Genomic DNA, 16392 nt, shown 5'->3' on the forward strand with positions numbered 1-16392 from the left:
AAGAAACCTGGTTAAGCTGGTGCTCTGGCTTGCTGACTAGCAGGGTTGGTTTTGATCCATGGCCTCTGGTATTTGGATTATTTGCTTTCTTAATCTCTGTGGGGAAACTTTCCCTATTTAAATATTAAATCCTCGCCATGCTGGAATGTCTCAGTGTACTGCATACAAACAGAGATGTAAGGACTCAGTATTTTCAGTGCAAACCAATTTTGAGTTCCAACTCAGAAGGCCTTTGTTCATTTGCTCTGAGGATACACGCATGTATCTTGCTGGGAATTTGACATGTATTAGAGCACCAAAGGCCCAATAAGTAGACACACATCAGAATCCTTTAAGCATGTGGACTGCAGCTATAGTTTCCCTTTTCTGGCAGCAGTGTCAGGGCAGACAGCAACAGCAACCATAAGACACCAAGTTTCTGCAATTTTGATGTTTACAGCTTATCTTAACAGGCTCTGGACTGAAGTCAGACCCTTTAAGCCTACCAGATTTTTCCTCCAAAGATGTTGCAATGCCTAGCTAGAGGAGAAAGGTAGCATTATTCCATTCTTGAAAACATTGTTTAGAAAAAATCAATCTTTCCCTAAACCTCCTTTGTAAAATTTCAGCTGTTAACTATTTGCTACATATATAGCTCGCCTTAGTCTTGGGACACCACGCACCAGCAGGTAGCTCTAATCCCCTGATAAATTGTCCATTGTTATGATGGGCGCATTTTCCTCTTCTCTTCTTTTTTTACAGGCTGGTTCCCTCCTAAGCAATGGCAGCACTTATTAAAGATAATGATATGATGATCTTGGTATGATGGGGAATAACAAAGCTTCAAAAATACTTTTGCCAAATAATTATTTCATTGCTTCTTTTGGGAAGATGCATTCCATTTGGAGAAATGCCAGTGTCCCTCTGGGTGCATGTTCCCATGGTTGCTCTGGTACAGCACTGAGCCCACTCCTGAAATACAACTCTCCTAAGCTCCCAAACACTTTAACAAAGACAAGCAATAACAGTGTGTGGGGTTCAGGCACCTCTCTGGTGGAAATACGGTAGTGCTTAAGTCCCCTGACAAGCCCCACAATTCTTACTATATAGATACAAATGGAAAATCAGGCATCAAATAGGGACTTATAAATCCAGAGATTTAGTAAATTGCTTTTATTGCTTCTAGCAGCTAATTACAAGCCTAGATTTGTTGACAAATTCCATGTATTGTATATACCTTCTACAGCTTGTTTCAATATTTATCTACTATGTACTGAAACAGCAGAGAAAGAGCAAAGAGAGGAAGTTAAAAAGTTACCACTAGTTAGCAGTTAACTAACTTCACAGACTGAGGTATCATGCTAGTTAACTAACTAAAGGCCTTTAATCTAGAACTGACATAACAATGCAGAGGTTTATCACCAAACACGTCAAATCTGTTGACAAGTTAATCGTCATGCTACAGACGCATCTAAAATTGAGGGATCAATGTATAATCTGCCAATCCAAGACTGCCAAAACCAATCTGTCTCTCAAACATAACTACTTGCAAAGACATCTGCAAGTGCATCTAGCTCTGCAGAAAGACACTCAGACATGTTCTTAGACTATATACGCCCTTATGCAGAAAATACTAATATTTGGCTCCACCTGGGTGTCTTAAACACAGGAATGGAGTCCTCATCTCCAGGCCTGTTGTCCCCATTTTGCTTCCTTTTATGTAGAGATTTTGTAATAGTGATTACAAAGGTAAAGTCAATCAGGAAAACCAAAACCCAACATTTACTAATAAGCTAGCTGGGTACTTATGGTTTTGTGTTTCTAGAATAGTTGGTTTAGCCTAAAGCTGACATTGATGTAGAGAGGTTTACCTATATGCTTCAGTGAAAGGGCATCTACATACCATTAGTTGTATGTTTCCTTCCAAAGCACCTTTCTTTCTAATTTTCTGCCAGTTTCAGCCTGGGGTTCTTTACATGAGGAGCTGAGGAAGAATTCCTCTTTAAGTGCAAGTGTTGATAAATGTTGTTGGGAAAATCTGGAGAACAGGAATCTCCAACAAATTCAGCAAGACCTGCAGGAGCATATGCTAGGAGAAGTATGATGTTGGGAGCACAGCCAGTTTTAGAGTCATCAGATGTAGCTACTGACTAAGGGCAACACACAGTCTGCAATAATTTGCAATACAGCCACCAATATAAAGATAAAAGGTGAAAGTCCATGTATTATTTACTGATATCAAATAACTTTTACAATATATATTTTACAAGTGTAATAGAATCTATTAGTGAATCTTAAAAAAATCAAGAAGTTAGGAAAGTAGTTTACACATAATCTAAGTAGCAAAATTTGTTTTACTTTCACTTTAATTATGGATACAGGAAATTTACACAAACAATACAAACACTAAAAATGTGACGTATTTTCATTCTTTCAATTTTACAATAAAGTGCGTAATAAAATAGACATAATCATCCCCAAAATGCTTACCAGTCAATTGACATTCATCATCTGAGTTACTGCTTTCGTCTGTATTTTGTTACCAATTTTATAGTGTTAAATAGTATACATATTACATATAAAGTACATAAAGCTGCAATATCCTGGAGCAGAAAATGTCTGTATCTATCTCCTGTACAATTGCAATCGATTGCTAGCTGAGGCATTCTGGTACTGCTGTGAGGCTATTGTAGTGCTCACCAAAGGGGAGGATATACATTGCTGAATACTCTATAATAAAACAGAGAATAATGAGATATACAGGTATATAAACAGAAATGTGATTATGTATAATATAACATTCAAGAAACATCATCTGATAATATCATGTCATCTGTTTTCCATTATATAAGCAACTGCGCAACTTCATCTGGATTTAGAGGTTGCTATTACAGGGTGCAATGTCATTCACATGAATTACTGAGTGAATATCCATACTTTATTTGGCTGCTCTGAAACTAGGAGAGCTGAAGCGGGTTGTTCTCTTGGTGAAGTAAAAATCTTAAATCCCATTACTTCTCATAGCAGAAGGTTTGATGAAATCTCAGTCATCTATACTTCTTCTGCAGCTGGGAACTTGTATGACACTTGTTCACTCTTATCATCAGGAAGAAATCCAAGCCACTGTCTGAGATCTGAATGTGTATCTACAGCTGGACACCTGTTGAAATGCTTAAGTATATATTTGTAGGGAAAGAAGGGTCTTAAATGTCCATCAGAGAACTTACAGTTCCAGAGACTGGACAGCCTGAGTAACATCTAGTGTTTATATCTTATTTATGAAACAAAAATCTTGTAGATGAGGAATTAGTGGGAGAAAGCTTTGTCACAGACCAGCCAGCCAAGAAGTCTGACTACTGAAAGCGAGGAAAATGCATTGGTGGGGGAAACAGCTTTTTTTTTTTTTTTTTTTTAAGTAGGACAGGCTATGAAGACAGCCCCAGAGAACATACAAGCTCAAAAATGCTTTAGTAAAACACAGTTAGATCCAATAAAGGTAGCTATGCTACACTAATTGCTGAAAATTACAAAATTTACAAGTTGTTTAGCCATAAAGAATTAAATTTGTAAGGAGGCAGAAGAGAGGAAGGTGAGGTTGAAGTCACACCTACTACTAAGATACACAAGAAGAGAGGTAATGATGTGCTCTGCGTTATTTTCATAGTCCCACTTCAAAACCAGGCAATCATTTTGAATTTAGGAGCCTGGATACTTTCTGGGGTTTTTCAGTCTCAAACTCAGTAAGTGGGAAAAGCCTTCTGAATAAAGTAAAGTATGTGAAGTATACAGCCATCTGTCTATATTTTTTCCTCAGTACAAATATATAGTAAAGGAGGAGACTGATAATACAGAATTATAAATACTACTCCTGCGTTATAAACTGAACATTTGAAATGTAAATTTTGCACTTCGGACACTCATCTGCCTATTCAGTTCTTTATATTCCAGGTATCATGATTATTTTGTTTGAAGCTGACAAGATCTAGAATATATGAAATAAAATACACTTATTGAAGCAAGGTAATACCTATCACTTATAGAACATGGCATATCTGCAGGTCAAAGTAAGAATTCATTGTATTACCAATTATTTTATGCACTACCATGCATCATTCCCCCTTTCCTCTCTATGTTATGGACCCTCCTAAATTACTATTCCTTAAAAGTCCTTAGAACTTCCTGGACTTTGCAAGCATCTTCAGATTCCAAAAGGAAAATGAAGCCAGAGGATGAGGCAGTCTGGTATAAACTGTTAAAGCCTGTTTACAGTACTATAAAGTTCATATGTATTTTTTTTTTACATAAATAGAAATCTGAAAATCTGGCAAGCCAGTTGAAGAGATTGATGTCAATATTTTCAATTATGTTTTTACTATAAAATAAGCCATAAGGTCAGTTTGTAGGAATTCAATCTGAACATATTTAAATTAAATACTTACTAAAGGCGTGGTTATCTGCAAGACACTTGCAGCAGATGGGTTTCTGGTGATGGCTTCTTGAACATCTGAAAATAGCACAAAAGTATATCATAAATATTATATAAACCAAATATTACAATAGAAATATGATTCACAGTCCAATATTCAACACACAACTTCCCAGCAATTGTGGAAAGGTAGTTTAATAGCACTGTTCTTTTCTTCCCTACCAACAGCTGCTGAAGTATATGCCGTATCTGTATTTTTAAAATTTGCAATTTATTATCTGAAAAAAAAAAAAATTTAATGTCAATAAAGAAATCTAAAGCTGGAGAAAAGAATGCCAGCTACTCTAAGCTGGCAACAAAAATTTCAGACTTAGGTTGGTTAGTGACTAACCGTTATTCATTAAAAAGACCACTATGAAGGTACACAGTTTTAGTCGCTTAATTTGGTAAAATGTGAAAACAAAGCCAAAAAAGGGGTTCAAAAAGGTCATGGTTTAAAAAAGCAACATACTTACATGACATGTAAGTACTTACAATACTTTACTTACTTACTTACAGGTGCATACTTACATGTACTTATATGTCCTATAAGTCCACCTGTAAAATTTCCCTGCTTTTTACCAAGTAATCCCCAAATAATTAGGCAAGCTAATTAAATTTCTAAGATACATATATATATGTATTACATTAATTTTCACAGTTACTTCATTTGCAATCAGTTAACTCCTATGATTCTTTCATTGTTTCTTTCATATTCCTTATGTACTTTTCTTATAGTTTCCATAGTTTTCCTTTTTACACTTTGCAAACTTCAGCTTTCTTGCTCCCAGTTCTTTTGCTGCATTTACCTTTGCCTCTATTTCTTTGTCATTTCTCTGTTATTTATACAGCAATTTATTTTATATTTTCTTGTATTTCTCTTTTCATATGTACTTACTTAACCAGAGCACATCATACTAAAACTCCTCTCTGACAAAAGATAGAATTCTTCACTTCTGTTTGCCTGGAAGCAATAACCATGAGGTACGATATAATGAAATTCTGAACCACTGTTTGATGGGAGCAGGAATTGGAAGCTACTGCTGCAGAAAGTTTCTAAGCGGTTGCAAAGATCTTTTATTCTGCTGTTGCAGTTTACAGGAAACTGAAGCCTTTTTCCTCTAAGTCAAGCAATCCGCCATTTAATGTAGAAATGTACGGATAGTGTGCAGAAGCTTAATAAGCCCTGGTTTACTCTGATTCCAGTTAATAAGGGGATAAACTTGGGTAAACTGACCATGAAATTGCGCAGTCCAGAAGGAAAAGTAGTGGAATAGTAAAATAAAATCAATGGACTTCAAGAAAGCAGACTCTTATAAACTCAAATAATTGCCATGTAAAATTTCATATGAAAAAAGTCTAAGGCAAACATAAAAATCCAGTTGGCAGTTCCATAAACAGCAAAAAAATGGCAACCAGAATTTATTCCAATGATATGGAAAGCCAAGCAGTCCACTGAAGAGACCACGTGGACTAAGTCACAAGCTCCCCACTGATTTCAAATGCAGGATGGAGCACACAAAATACAGAAACTATGTCAAACTAATGAGAATTTTTATGAAAGACCTGTATGATCATGTAGGCCAAAGCAAATACTAACCATTAGATACAGTAGCAAAAGACCCAAGAAGTATGTTTGTTCTATGAGCATTAGTTAAAATAGGATGACGAATGAAAGTGTTAGCTAACTAATCACTGGAGAGAAAAAATTATCAAGAACAAGTACAGAAATTTCCCCACATTCTTCAGCAAAATGGAAACTGTGATTGGAGAGCTCATGTGAAAAGCACCACTATGAAGCAGGTAAGAAATCAGCCTGGCATAGAGAAAGAACAGGTTAGAGAACACTTAAGTAAGTTTGACATTTGTAAAATAGTTATTCAAGTGATATTCACTAAAACATTCAGATTTGGCTGCAGCACTCTCAGAACTCTGTATTTGTGGTCTTTAAGAATTCATGGAGAAGAGGAACATTCTAAAAGACTAGAAGAAAGAAAATGAAAAGCCATTCATTATAAAGGGTTACATTTGCAAAGACATAGGATATATAATATAAAGGGTAAATATTTGCAAATATAATTGGAAAAAAATTAAGGTGGATAAGCATTGGAACAGATTCCCAAGTGAGGCTGATACGTCTGATAAATCTTTAAAGAACATTTTTGACAAACATCTGTTAGAAACAACAGCTACTGTTGAGCTGAGCCAGTTTCTGAAGGTGTCCTCTAGTCACATTTTGAATGATTTTTTTGACCAAGGCAAAGTCACCATTATTTTAAAATAACTTCATTGACTTGAAGAAAGGTTTCATGATTTTGATCTACTGTTTGCTACATTTAGTAAATAATAATAATAATAATAATAATAATAATAATAATAAAGAATAAAAATATTTCTATCACAGGATTCATGTTTTTAAAATTCAAATTTATTAATTTATTTAAAATTAATCCATGACAACAAAATATAAAGTTATTTAATCACTTGATATAGGATCCTTTTTATTATCAAACTTACTTTGTAGCCTTTGATTGAGATGATCAAGATACTGGAAAATCTTCTGTTCTTCTACTGAAAGTGTACTCATGCCTGGATGCGGAGCCCTGTGAAGCAGTAAGGGCTGTCTAGCTGGTTGCACATTTTCCATAGCTGCCAGGATTTCATCCTCTGCAACAGGTGTACTTGCTAGTTTTTCTGCCATAAGAAACTGAACAGTGCTTTCTGAAACTGAAGAGATTACAAGGGTAACTTCAAATGAGAAGAGCTCATGACATTTAAATATACTGCTTGATTTCATGACTATAGGTCTGTGAAACACAAAATACACATTAAAAGATCAAAAAGGTGGCAAAGTCAGGAAGCATGATACGCTCGAAAATGACATAATTGAGATCACTAATGCATCTTGCAGTTGGCACCAGAGCAAGTTCTACTGACTTTGGAAATATGTAATGATAGCAAGCAATACCTGTCCATATCCTACAGTTACGTATGATGCATACAGCTGTCATACAGTTAAATACAAACAGGAATGGAATGAAACTTGAGTATACATTGTAATGCATTTATAAAACCATCAATATCATGACACATGATGCTATATCTTACATTTCTGTGAAAAAAATTAGGTCTAGACAACAAACTACCCTTTCTTGCTTAGAATCACTGATGCCAAAAGACACAAGTGATGTTACACAGTGGATACATTAGGTCACTATGTATAACAGAGAATTGAAGTGAGATGTGTTACTGTACCTTCATCAGACTTATAGGTGTTATTCATATTTTGTACTGGATCAAATGCAGATTGAACAGGACTCAGCTGGACAGTACATAACGAATTCTATAAAAAATATTATAAGAATATTTTAAGTGTAATTTAAGGTAACTATACTACTTGTGAACATTTTTTGTTTATTATTTCATATTACTAAATATTTTCAAGTGCAAAAATATTAGTGTATACTAATACAGTGATGTATTCTAGTTTGTTTTATTCTTTTCATTAGTAGTGACAACAAGCTGACTAAGCACACCAATTCAAAATTGTGTAACACTGAACAAATCTTTGATATTCCTGAAACTCTTTCCATTCTGCAGATAAATAAGATTTTTATTTTTTATAGTATTTAATATTTACCTGTGCATGATGAGTAGGCTTCCATCTTTTAGAGGCTATGCTTTGTCTTCCATGTTCTGAAAAACCTCTGTGTTTATTCTCATGGTTGTCAAAAAAATGTTTTTGTCTTGTAACAGGAACAACACCTTAAATAACATGCATACAAAAATAAACCAAAAATGTGTAAAAACATGATAAAGATAGTAGTAGTAGTAAAACTAATAATGGTGAGTAAATGTCTCTGTCCAAATTTAGATGTTTACCTTGTGTATGTTTACATCTGATCTTGCTAAATGTATTTTCTTATAGTGAAAAGAGACAAACAGGCATTTCTAAGGCATATTTAATTTCATGTTAGCATAGGACTATGAGATACAGAAAGTAATGTTTTAGAAAATAAGAAGCATTTAGAGAATAATCCTGAAGTCTAATTGTCCAACATAGTAAATGCCTGTTGCTAAGATGCTGTATCTTATATCTTAATGGATTCAATATTTGTTAAGATTACATAGCACCGTGCAGAAAACATGTAATAGTTCACACAGTTTATTTGATTCACAGAATCACAGAATAGTAGAGGGGGGAAGGGACCTCTGGAGGTCATCTGGTCCAACTGCTCTGCTCAAGCAGGACCAACTAGCGCTGGTTGCCCAGGACCATGTCCAGGTGGCTTTTGAGTATCACTAAGGATGGAGACTCCACAAAGTCTCTGGGCAACTTGTGCCAGTGCTCCATCACCCTCACAATAAAAACCCAGTGTTTCTAAAGTTCAGAGGGAACCTCCTGTGTGTCAGTTTGTGCCTACTGAAAGCACCAGAGGCAATGGGCACAAAAGAGCCTGGCTCTGTCCTCTTTAGAGCCTTCCTTCAGGTATTTATATACAGTGATAAGATCCCCCATGGCCTTCTCTTCCCCAGGCTGAACAGTCACAGCTCTTTCAGCCTTTCCTCATAGGAGAGATGCTCCAGTCCCATCATCATCTTCCTCGCACTTCATTGGGCTCTCTCCAGTCTGTCCCTGTCTCTCTTGTACTGAGGAGCCCAGAACTGAACACAGTCACCCAGGTGTGGCCTCACAGGTGTCCTTTGAATCATTGTTTAAAACCTTAGTTTTACAGCTTGGGATTTTCTAGTTAATCTTACTAATTTATATATCTGTATACTAATTTTAATGACAGTACTGGTATATACTATTTTCCCTCAACTGGAGAGGCCTAAATAGACACTGTACCTCAAATTTATTTCAGTTTTGTGTCGTGTAATAATACATTTTTGAAATTAAAGCATCAAGTTTCAAAATGAAAATTAAGTTCTTAATTAAACTTTCATGCATACAAACCTGAGATGCAAGTCAGCATTTTCATGTGCAAGTCAGGAATCTACATATCCAAGGAGATATTATATTCTCATTTGTAAATGCAGTTACTTGATTTATACTTGAGAAGAAAAATTACCCATTCATGATTAGACCAAGAGGTCTTTTAGTGATTTTAACAGAATTTTATTTCTTTATTTGTTATTACAGTAATATTTAACAAAGCAGAATTCTTACCATTTGCAGGAAAAGAAGACAATTCATTGATCCTAGAAGCAGATTTGAAACTAGTCATCTGGCTGCTGCCATCAATGGTAACATGGGACACATTAGCTTTAAAAGGTTGCCATTTAGTTATATGTGAATTATTATAATGTGACACATGGTGCTGAATAGCACCTGAAAAGAAAAGGAAATGTGATCATGTTATATTCAATACGAGGTTAAGTTTAAAAAGAAGCAAACAAGAAACCCCTTGTTATATTAGTAATCACATAATGTTTTTCTGAAAAATAAAATCTAAAGTTGCTCTATTGATATGCATCAACACTTAATTAGTTTGCAAGACATGCTAGATTTATGCCAACGAAATGACTCCTTTGAGAAATGTAAGACAAAAATATAATAAGCAATAGTATCTTTAAAGGCATGAGTTACTGAGCGGTCTACCCCTGTTTAACTATAAGGATGTGAATTAGTCCCGTATTTGTCACAGGCTAAATGTTAAACACATTTTTAAAGCATTTTACTGACTGAACACCAAAGGACTTCTAATCTTCTATTATGTGTCAGACAGAAGATACACCACTTGAAGCCTGGAAGCCCAATTAAAGGAAGATCCTCATGGACAATGACATTATTTATTCATCTTGTTCTCACTTATTCTTTCTGTACATTTGGCCAAGCATTGCAACAGATCACATTTTCTACAGTGTCCTCCCAGACCTCACTGAACCTTGTAATAGTGCCACAGCAGATTTTTTAACTCAAGAACAATGCAGTATTCAGTCTTTCATAGCAAGCACTTCAGGACAAAGACTATGGTGATCTATGTGCATTTGCAGGCAATAGAACCAATAATTGCAACTCATTAAGTGTTATCTAGAGTATTTAAAATAAAGAGTTTCAAAACACAAGATCTAAGCAGATACTGAGAGAGGGCCACCTACCCAAATTTTAAAAAAAGGTTACTCAGCTCTTCTTCTAAAAGAGCTGGATCTATGTGACACCTGGGATGTAGCATTTAAAGTTGCAGTGAAGACTGTATTAGTAGTGCACACCACTTTGACCCCCTAAATTTCCCGATTCATTGATCTGATGTGCAAATAAGGACATCAAGAGGCAAGCATCTCTGCTGGAGGCGAGATACGGTAATGCAAGACTTCATTCATTTCCAATGTAAAATTAAATGGGTTAATTTAAGTCACACTTATCTTAAGCTCATCTGTTTGACTTTGAACTGAAATGGAGAAGCAGATAACATTTCTCATTTCCCACCCCTGCTTTAGGCCAAGAATATTCACCTACCATGCTCTTACACAACAGAGCTCTTCTGAATCACTCCGTAGTTAAAACTATGCATTACTGTAGATAACTAGAAATTTAGGTTTTTTAAGTTATGGGAATTACTTGTTGTGGTAGAAAGTATCTCTGAGCTGCATGGTCAATCCTCGGGGTGATCCCAGTACGTGAAGCAGTTTGGAGTGCTGCTTGTACCTGAAGCAGGGTCTACAGCTTCAGGAGCTCTGCCTCCAGCTGCAACCCTCAACAGGAAGCAAACCAGCACACAAAATACAAATTACAAGCACAAGGGTGCCATCAATGCCCAAGGCACAGAATATAGCTAGGCTGCAGGGGAGAAACAAGGCATTAAATTAAAAAGCATGAAACCTATTTTGAAATGTAAACCCCATGAGATTAAAGTTTATTCTCCCAAAATTTCTTATGCATCTTTCCTCTAACTTACCAATCAATCTCTGCATCATATTGTTCCCAAGGTTAATTTTTAGTAAAAGGCAGGATTGGTCCTCAAATTTCTTAAAATTCTTTATAAATCAGACATACTTTGCAGCACAACAAAATTTGCCTGATAGCAGCTCTTTATTTTTAACTTACATTTAATCTTTTTTGAGCATTAATTGTATTACTGGGACTAAAACTTAATAATTTTAGGCACTTACAGGGTCAGCATTTTACAAACATGGTAGATCCACATTTCTTTCACTCTCAGGTGGCAGTGACTGTTGGACAACTAGCTATGACTCCCAGTTACCTTGTAAAACTTGTTCACATAAACTTAGCCACTTCCTCCTATATCATTATTTAGACCACCTGTCACGTCTGCTCATTAGTCAGGAATATAATCTCAGGGAAAATACTTCCTTTTCATTTAATATTGTAGAGAGCTATTAAAAATGGGGATCGACATTTGAGAGGCCCCTGGGCACCACTGGAATAGAAATGACAATGACAAATGGTGAAAACTTCTTAAAACTGGCAGTATTGTGTGAATGGATGAAAGGCTGGATGTTTTATCTGAAAACAGATTTATGATGTAATTGAAAAAGACTTTCGTCTGAACATCCCCCCACCCCAAACCCAGCAACATGACTCTTACCAGTAGCAAAGTCTTCTGGAGCTCGGGCAGTATGCGCTCCTTGCCAGGAGGTACTTGTTTTTCCAGCTGCTGGGATATGATGGAGATGTAATCCGTTTTCTGCATTAACAGGTCTTCTTTTAGTGCAGGTTGCTGGATGATTTTGACAGGCACTTGTCTGAATGCTATTTACAGAACAAGTATTTTTTGCCCAAGGTTCGTATTTGGCCGTGCTGTAGCCAGGTGTAGATATCGCAGTGGCCAAGTCAGAACGACAAGTAATACTCTCACTGTTTTCTGTACCGTTTCTATTTAAAACTCGATCTGCTAACACAACATGCCTTTCATTTAAATCATTCCTGCTTGTAGCAGTAGCTTGAAGGGCTGAACGCGGCAGTGGCTGATACCCAGGGCTGGCTGCGTTTTTGCCACTTCTGTTTCCCGGCAGAGGTGCGGATGGTGGGTGAGGTGCTAGCAATTTCCCTGGAGCTTTTTGAGTTTTGTTGGCTTCAGCAGCTGACTGCGGTTGGATTATAGTGCTTGTTCTCTTCTTGGGCATAAAACTTGACTGGGCTCTTACAGATGTTGTTCTTCCAGTTATTTTTGCCTTATTTTTGAGTTGATTACCTTCATTAACTTTAGAATTATTACTACATACTGGGGGTTTACTTTCTTCCTCTTTTGATAACATCCAAGCTTTTTCAGCAGGAAAGGATCCAGTAGACATAAATATATTCAGAGGGGTGCATTCTTTATTTGATTCTTCAGTATTAACATTTGGTTTTGATATATGAGAGTTTTTCTGATGATTTTTTATGAACATGGGGTTTGAAGGTTGAGCAACAATACTTAAATTAGTCTTAGGAGCATTATTTGTAGTTTGAACATATTGCAGCTGTGCAGAAGATATTTCACTAGTGTTTTTTTCATAGTATTTTTCATTATTTTCTATTATTATCTGGTTAATTTGATCACACCATCTTAGCTTTCTATTGTATTTTTCATTTTCTGCACTTTTCTTTTTTATTTTTGCCAGTTCTAAACTGTCTCTGATAGAAGACATGGGTCTAGTTCCAAAACTGATCCCGTGGTTCATAACCACAGCTTTGAAATGACTGGGTACATATTTAGAATCCTTCTTTAAGATACTTCTGAATAACTTTGCTCTTTTTCTTTCAAGAATATTGTTCGTCAGGGTTTTGTGCTGTGCAGCAGTGCCAGAATTGAACTCTGTATCAGACACCAGTGACATAGTTTCAACCATATTTCCCTTTTCTTCCTCTTCATTATTCTGTTTCTTAACATCACACAGAACTGAGGCATTTGGTATGCCCTGAAATAAAGATGATCCTGGATTAATGTCATCAATACATTTAATATTTCCTTCCTTTGTTTCAGTAATTTTTCCTGAGGTATTTTTTAAAAACTCTGTAATGATGTTTTTGTCCGTTGGTAATGTATCAGCTGTGCTAGGAATGCCAGTGGAACATCCCTGATTAGGAAATAAGATTACAGATGTTGCAATAGGTTGACTGGAGGTTTGCATAGATATAGTTCTTTTTTGTGGGGTCATTTTAAAACTTTGATCTTGTGTCAGATCCTGATCTCTTTCTCCTGGAATAGAATCAGGGCTGGCCCAGGCTTTGCTAGGATTGAGAACAGGATGATCAGTGGCTGATGTGCTAGCCCTTCCAGAAGATGGCTTGCTTCTTTCTTCTTTTATATTTTGCAGAAAACTGAATGCATTGCTTACAGAGCTTTCTTGCTTACCAGAGGTAGAGAACTCTGCAGGTTTTTTGTCAGATCTGCGAGAAGCAGATGATTCCTCTTCTGAACGGTTTACATGTTCAGCAGAAGTTAGAACATTATTTTTAGCTAAAATATCATGAATAGGTAAGTTGTGGTAGTATTGCAAATCTACATTTCTCAGACAATTATTTAGATGCATATTTTTAGAAGAAGTACTTTGAGCTGTATGAAGCAAACCATTATTCCTAGTCTGTGATTTTTCTGGATTGTACAGGGCACAGTCACACTGTGTAGTCAAAGATGATTCACTCAGTGTTGTGTAATTTCCATTTTGTTCTCCAGCCTCAAGACTGTCAAGGCTTGACAGGCTTTCTGAATCATCTGTTTTCTTGACATCTTGATGAAAATTCTGAAATACAGGCATAAAACCAGACTCTTACATTTATCAGAAATGCTTTTTTTATACTAATTTTTCATTAATGAGAGCTTAGGCTAAAATACAATCAATACTGAGACTGGTGTTTTTATGACTTGGGGTCATAGCACCATGAGTGTTTCCACCAAGTCAAAATTTACCTGTGTTCAATTGCAAAGGAAAATGATGTAGTTTGGATATGAAATTCAGAGGAAAGAGCTGCATAATTCAACAAATTTAATCCTAAGTTTTATATAAATTCTACAATATCAAAAAAGGAACAAGATTTGTCTAAACAACACTACTCTTTCTGGATTGTCCTATGACACAGGATGGTTTTCATACTCTAGCATGTAAGGGAGTTTACAAAATGAAAGAGAATCCATAAAATGCAGATTTGATAGTGGATCTGCCCCAAATTGGATTTTTTTCCATAATACTAGACTGAATATATTTATTTTCATACAAAGTGCCACAAGTGATGAGGATTTAAGCCTTGTCATGGCAAACACAGAAAACATCTCTCAGCTGTCATAATCACAGTGATTAACACCTCCGTGCAGTGAAACCCCTTCTTTTCATCTTTCAGAAACAAGAAAATACTGTCTGATCTATGAGGAAAGATCAGGTCTAAGGGCATATGGGAGTCCCATCTACTCCCCCAACTTCTTCATCAAACTTTAATGTAGTGATGAAGAGCAACTAGCACCATCCAAATCACCACTGGGACAACTTCATATATGCACTATACAGGCATTTTCTTCACTATTACTTCTCCATCCAAACACTGAGATGCCTGATGTGGTTGAAAATATGTACTTATTTAAGTACAAGATTTCAAAATACACATAAATGTAAAGGAAAACAAGCATATCAACCATTTTCACAATCATCTCATACACTCTCTCTTGTGGAAGTGGATGTTCACTTCCACACAACTCAGCAGCTAAGTGATTTTAAACCATACGTTGGAAAAAATTGGCCTGAAAAACTAAGAGAAGCTGCATTAGATATGCAACCTTATGCAATGAAGATTTTTTTTTTTTCATTAGTGACTTTAAATGGAAAATGTTTCAAGTAGCAAAATCTCTTAACCTAGGTAAGTGATTATATATCCCCTGGCAACTACAATGCATAAAATTCATTAGTAAATAAAAACATGTTTTTGTAGTAAACCTTTTTTTGTTCTAATAAAATTGTTATACCATAATATTGCATAGTTTATAGCTGTATGAATATTTTAAATTGCAGAATAAAAAGCTTAGTGAGTCCTGAAAGACTTTTTATGATTGAATTAAATCTTATCTTGCACTAAATGTTCAGAGGTTGGTGCAGTCTTCCCTTATAGTTATGATCTGAGATAAAGAAACTAAATAGAAGAACAAAGAACCAAGTGTAGGGAAAGATCCCTTTAGGGAACATTTTCAAACTAAAGTCATGCAAACCAGTGTCTTTCTAAGAGAAAAGAATAAATAACGCTTTGTTAGTTATTTATTAACCTTTACGTTTGGCTAAATTATATTGTTAACCTCTGCTTGAACTTCACCAAACAAGGAAAAGGCATATGCTCAGAGTTTTCTGTACCAGGCCAAATTTAAGAACTAACTTTGAAATTTTCAGATGGGAAGAAAAGATTAAAAAGAAATTATAGGTGTCAGGCTTACTTCTTGTCAAATTTGGAAACTGCACCTGTACAGCTAAACATGTGTTTCTAAAATCACTAAGTTAAACAGAGGAAATAATTTTTAAGGATTGATTTTAAAAAACCTGTTCCGATAGCAGGTTAGCTTAAAATGGTAAATCTGGAGCATGCAAGAAAAGTTGCAACTTTTAAAAATTAAGATCAAAAAAATTCTACCCAGTTGTGTTACAGAGGTTGAAAATAGACTTGATCCTGCATTATATATAATTTTACTCTCCTTGTAAAACAAAACCTCACAGGAACACAAAATCTTAGTTGAGGCAACCTCCAGAAATAAGTTAGGAACTAAACAATAAAGAAGGATTCCTCATTTAAACACATACTCACTTTTATTTAGTTCATGCAAAGTTAGTTAATTTACATTTATTTTATTGCATCATGCAATTTCATCATTTCACACATTAAAGATGCTTATCATTCTCATTAAAATATTTACATATTTTGTTTCCCTTTCTAGCCTACTCTGTAATGAAAATGAATATCACGTTTTCTTGCAAAAATGCATAACTAGAACTACTTCTGCAGACCTGAAAAAGCATTCAACAATTATTCT

General features: G+C 35.5%; 1 protein-coding gene across 1 annotated transcript in view; it reads right to left on the reverse strand.

The window, feature by feature from the left end:
• Positions 1–1919: 1919 nt before the first annotated feature.
• Positions 1920–16392, reverse strand: part of KIAA1377 (KIAA1377 ortholog) — a 43070-nt gene continuing 28597 nt past the window's right edge. The window contains exons 6-12 of the mRNA XM_010578256.1: positions 11995–14131; positions 9615–9776; positions 8085–8209; positions 7700–7787; positions 6962–7171; positions 4419–4483; positions 1920–2129 (exon numbers count right to left, since the gene is read on the reverse strand). Coding sequence (XP_010576558.1) covers positions 1920–2129; positions 4419–4483; positions 6962–7171; positions 7700–7787; positions 8085–8209; positions 9615–9776; positions 11995–14131 — 2997 coding nt within the window. The remainder of the gene's footprint in view (positions 2130–4418; positions 4484–6961; positions 7172–7699; positions 7788–8084; positions 8210–9614; positions 9777–11994; positions 14132–16392) is intronic.

This window comes from Haliaeetus leucocephalus, unplaced genomic scaffold, assembly GCF_000737465.1.
Source record: "Haliaeetus leucocephalus isolate CR32 unplaced genomic scaffold, Haliaeetus_leucocephalus-4.0 Scaffold616, whole genome shotgun sequence".
NCBI classification, from domain to species: Eukaryota; Metazoa; Chordata; class Aves; order Accipitriformes; family Accipitridae; genus Haliaeetus; species Haliaeetus leucocephalus.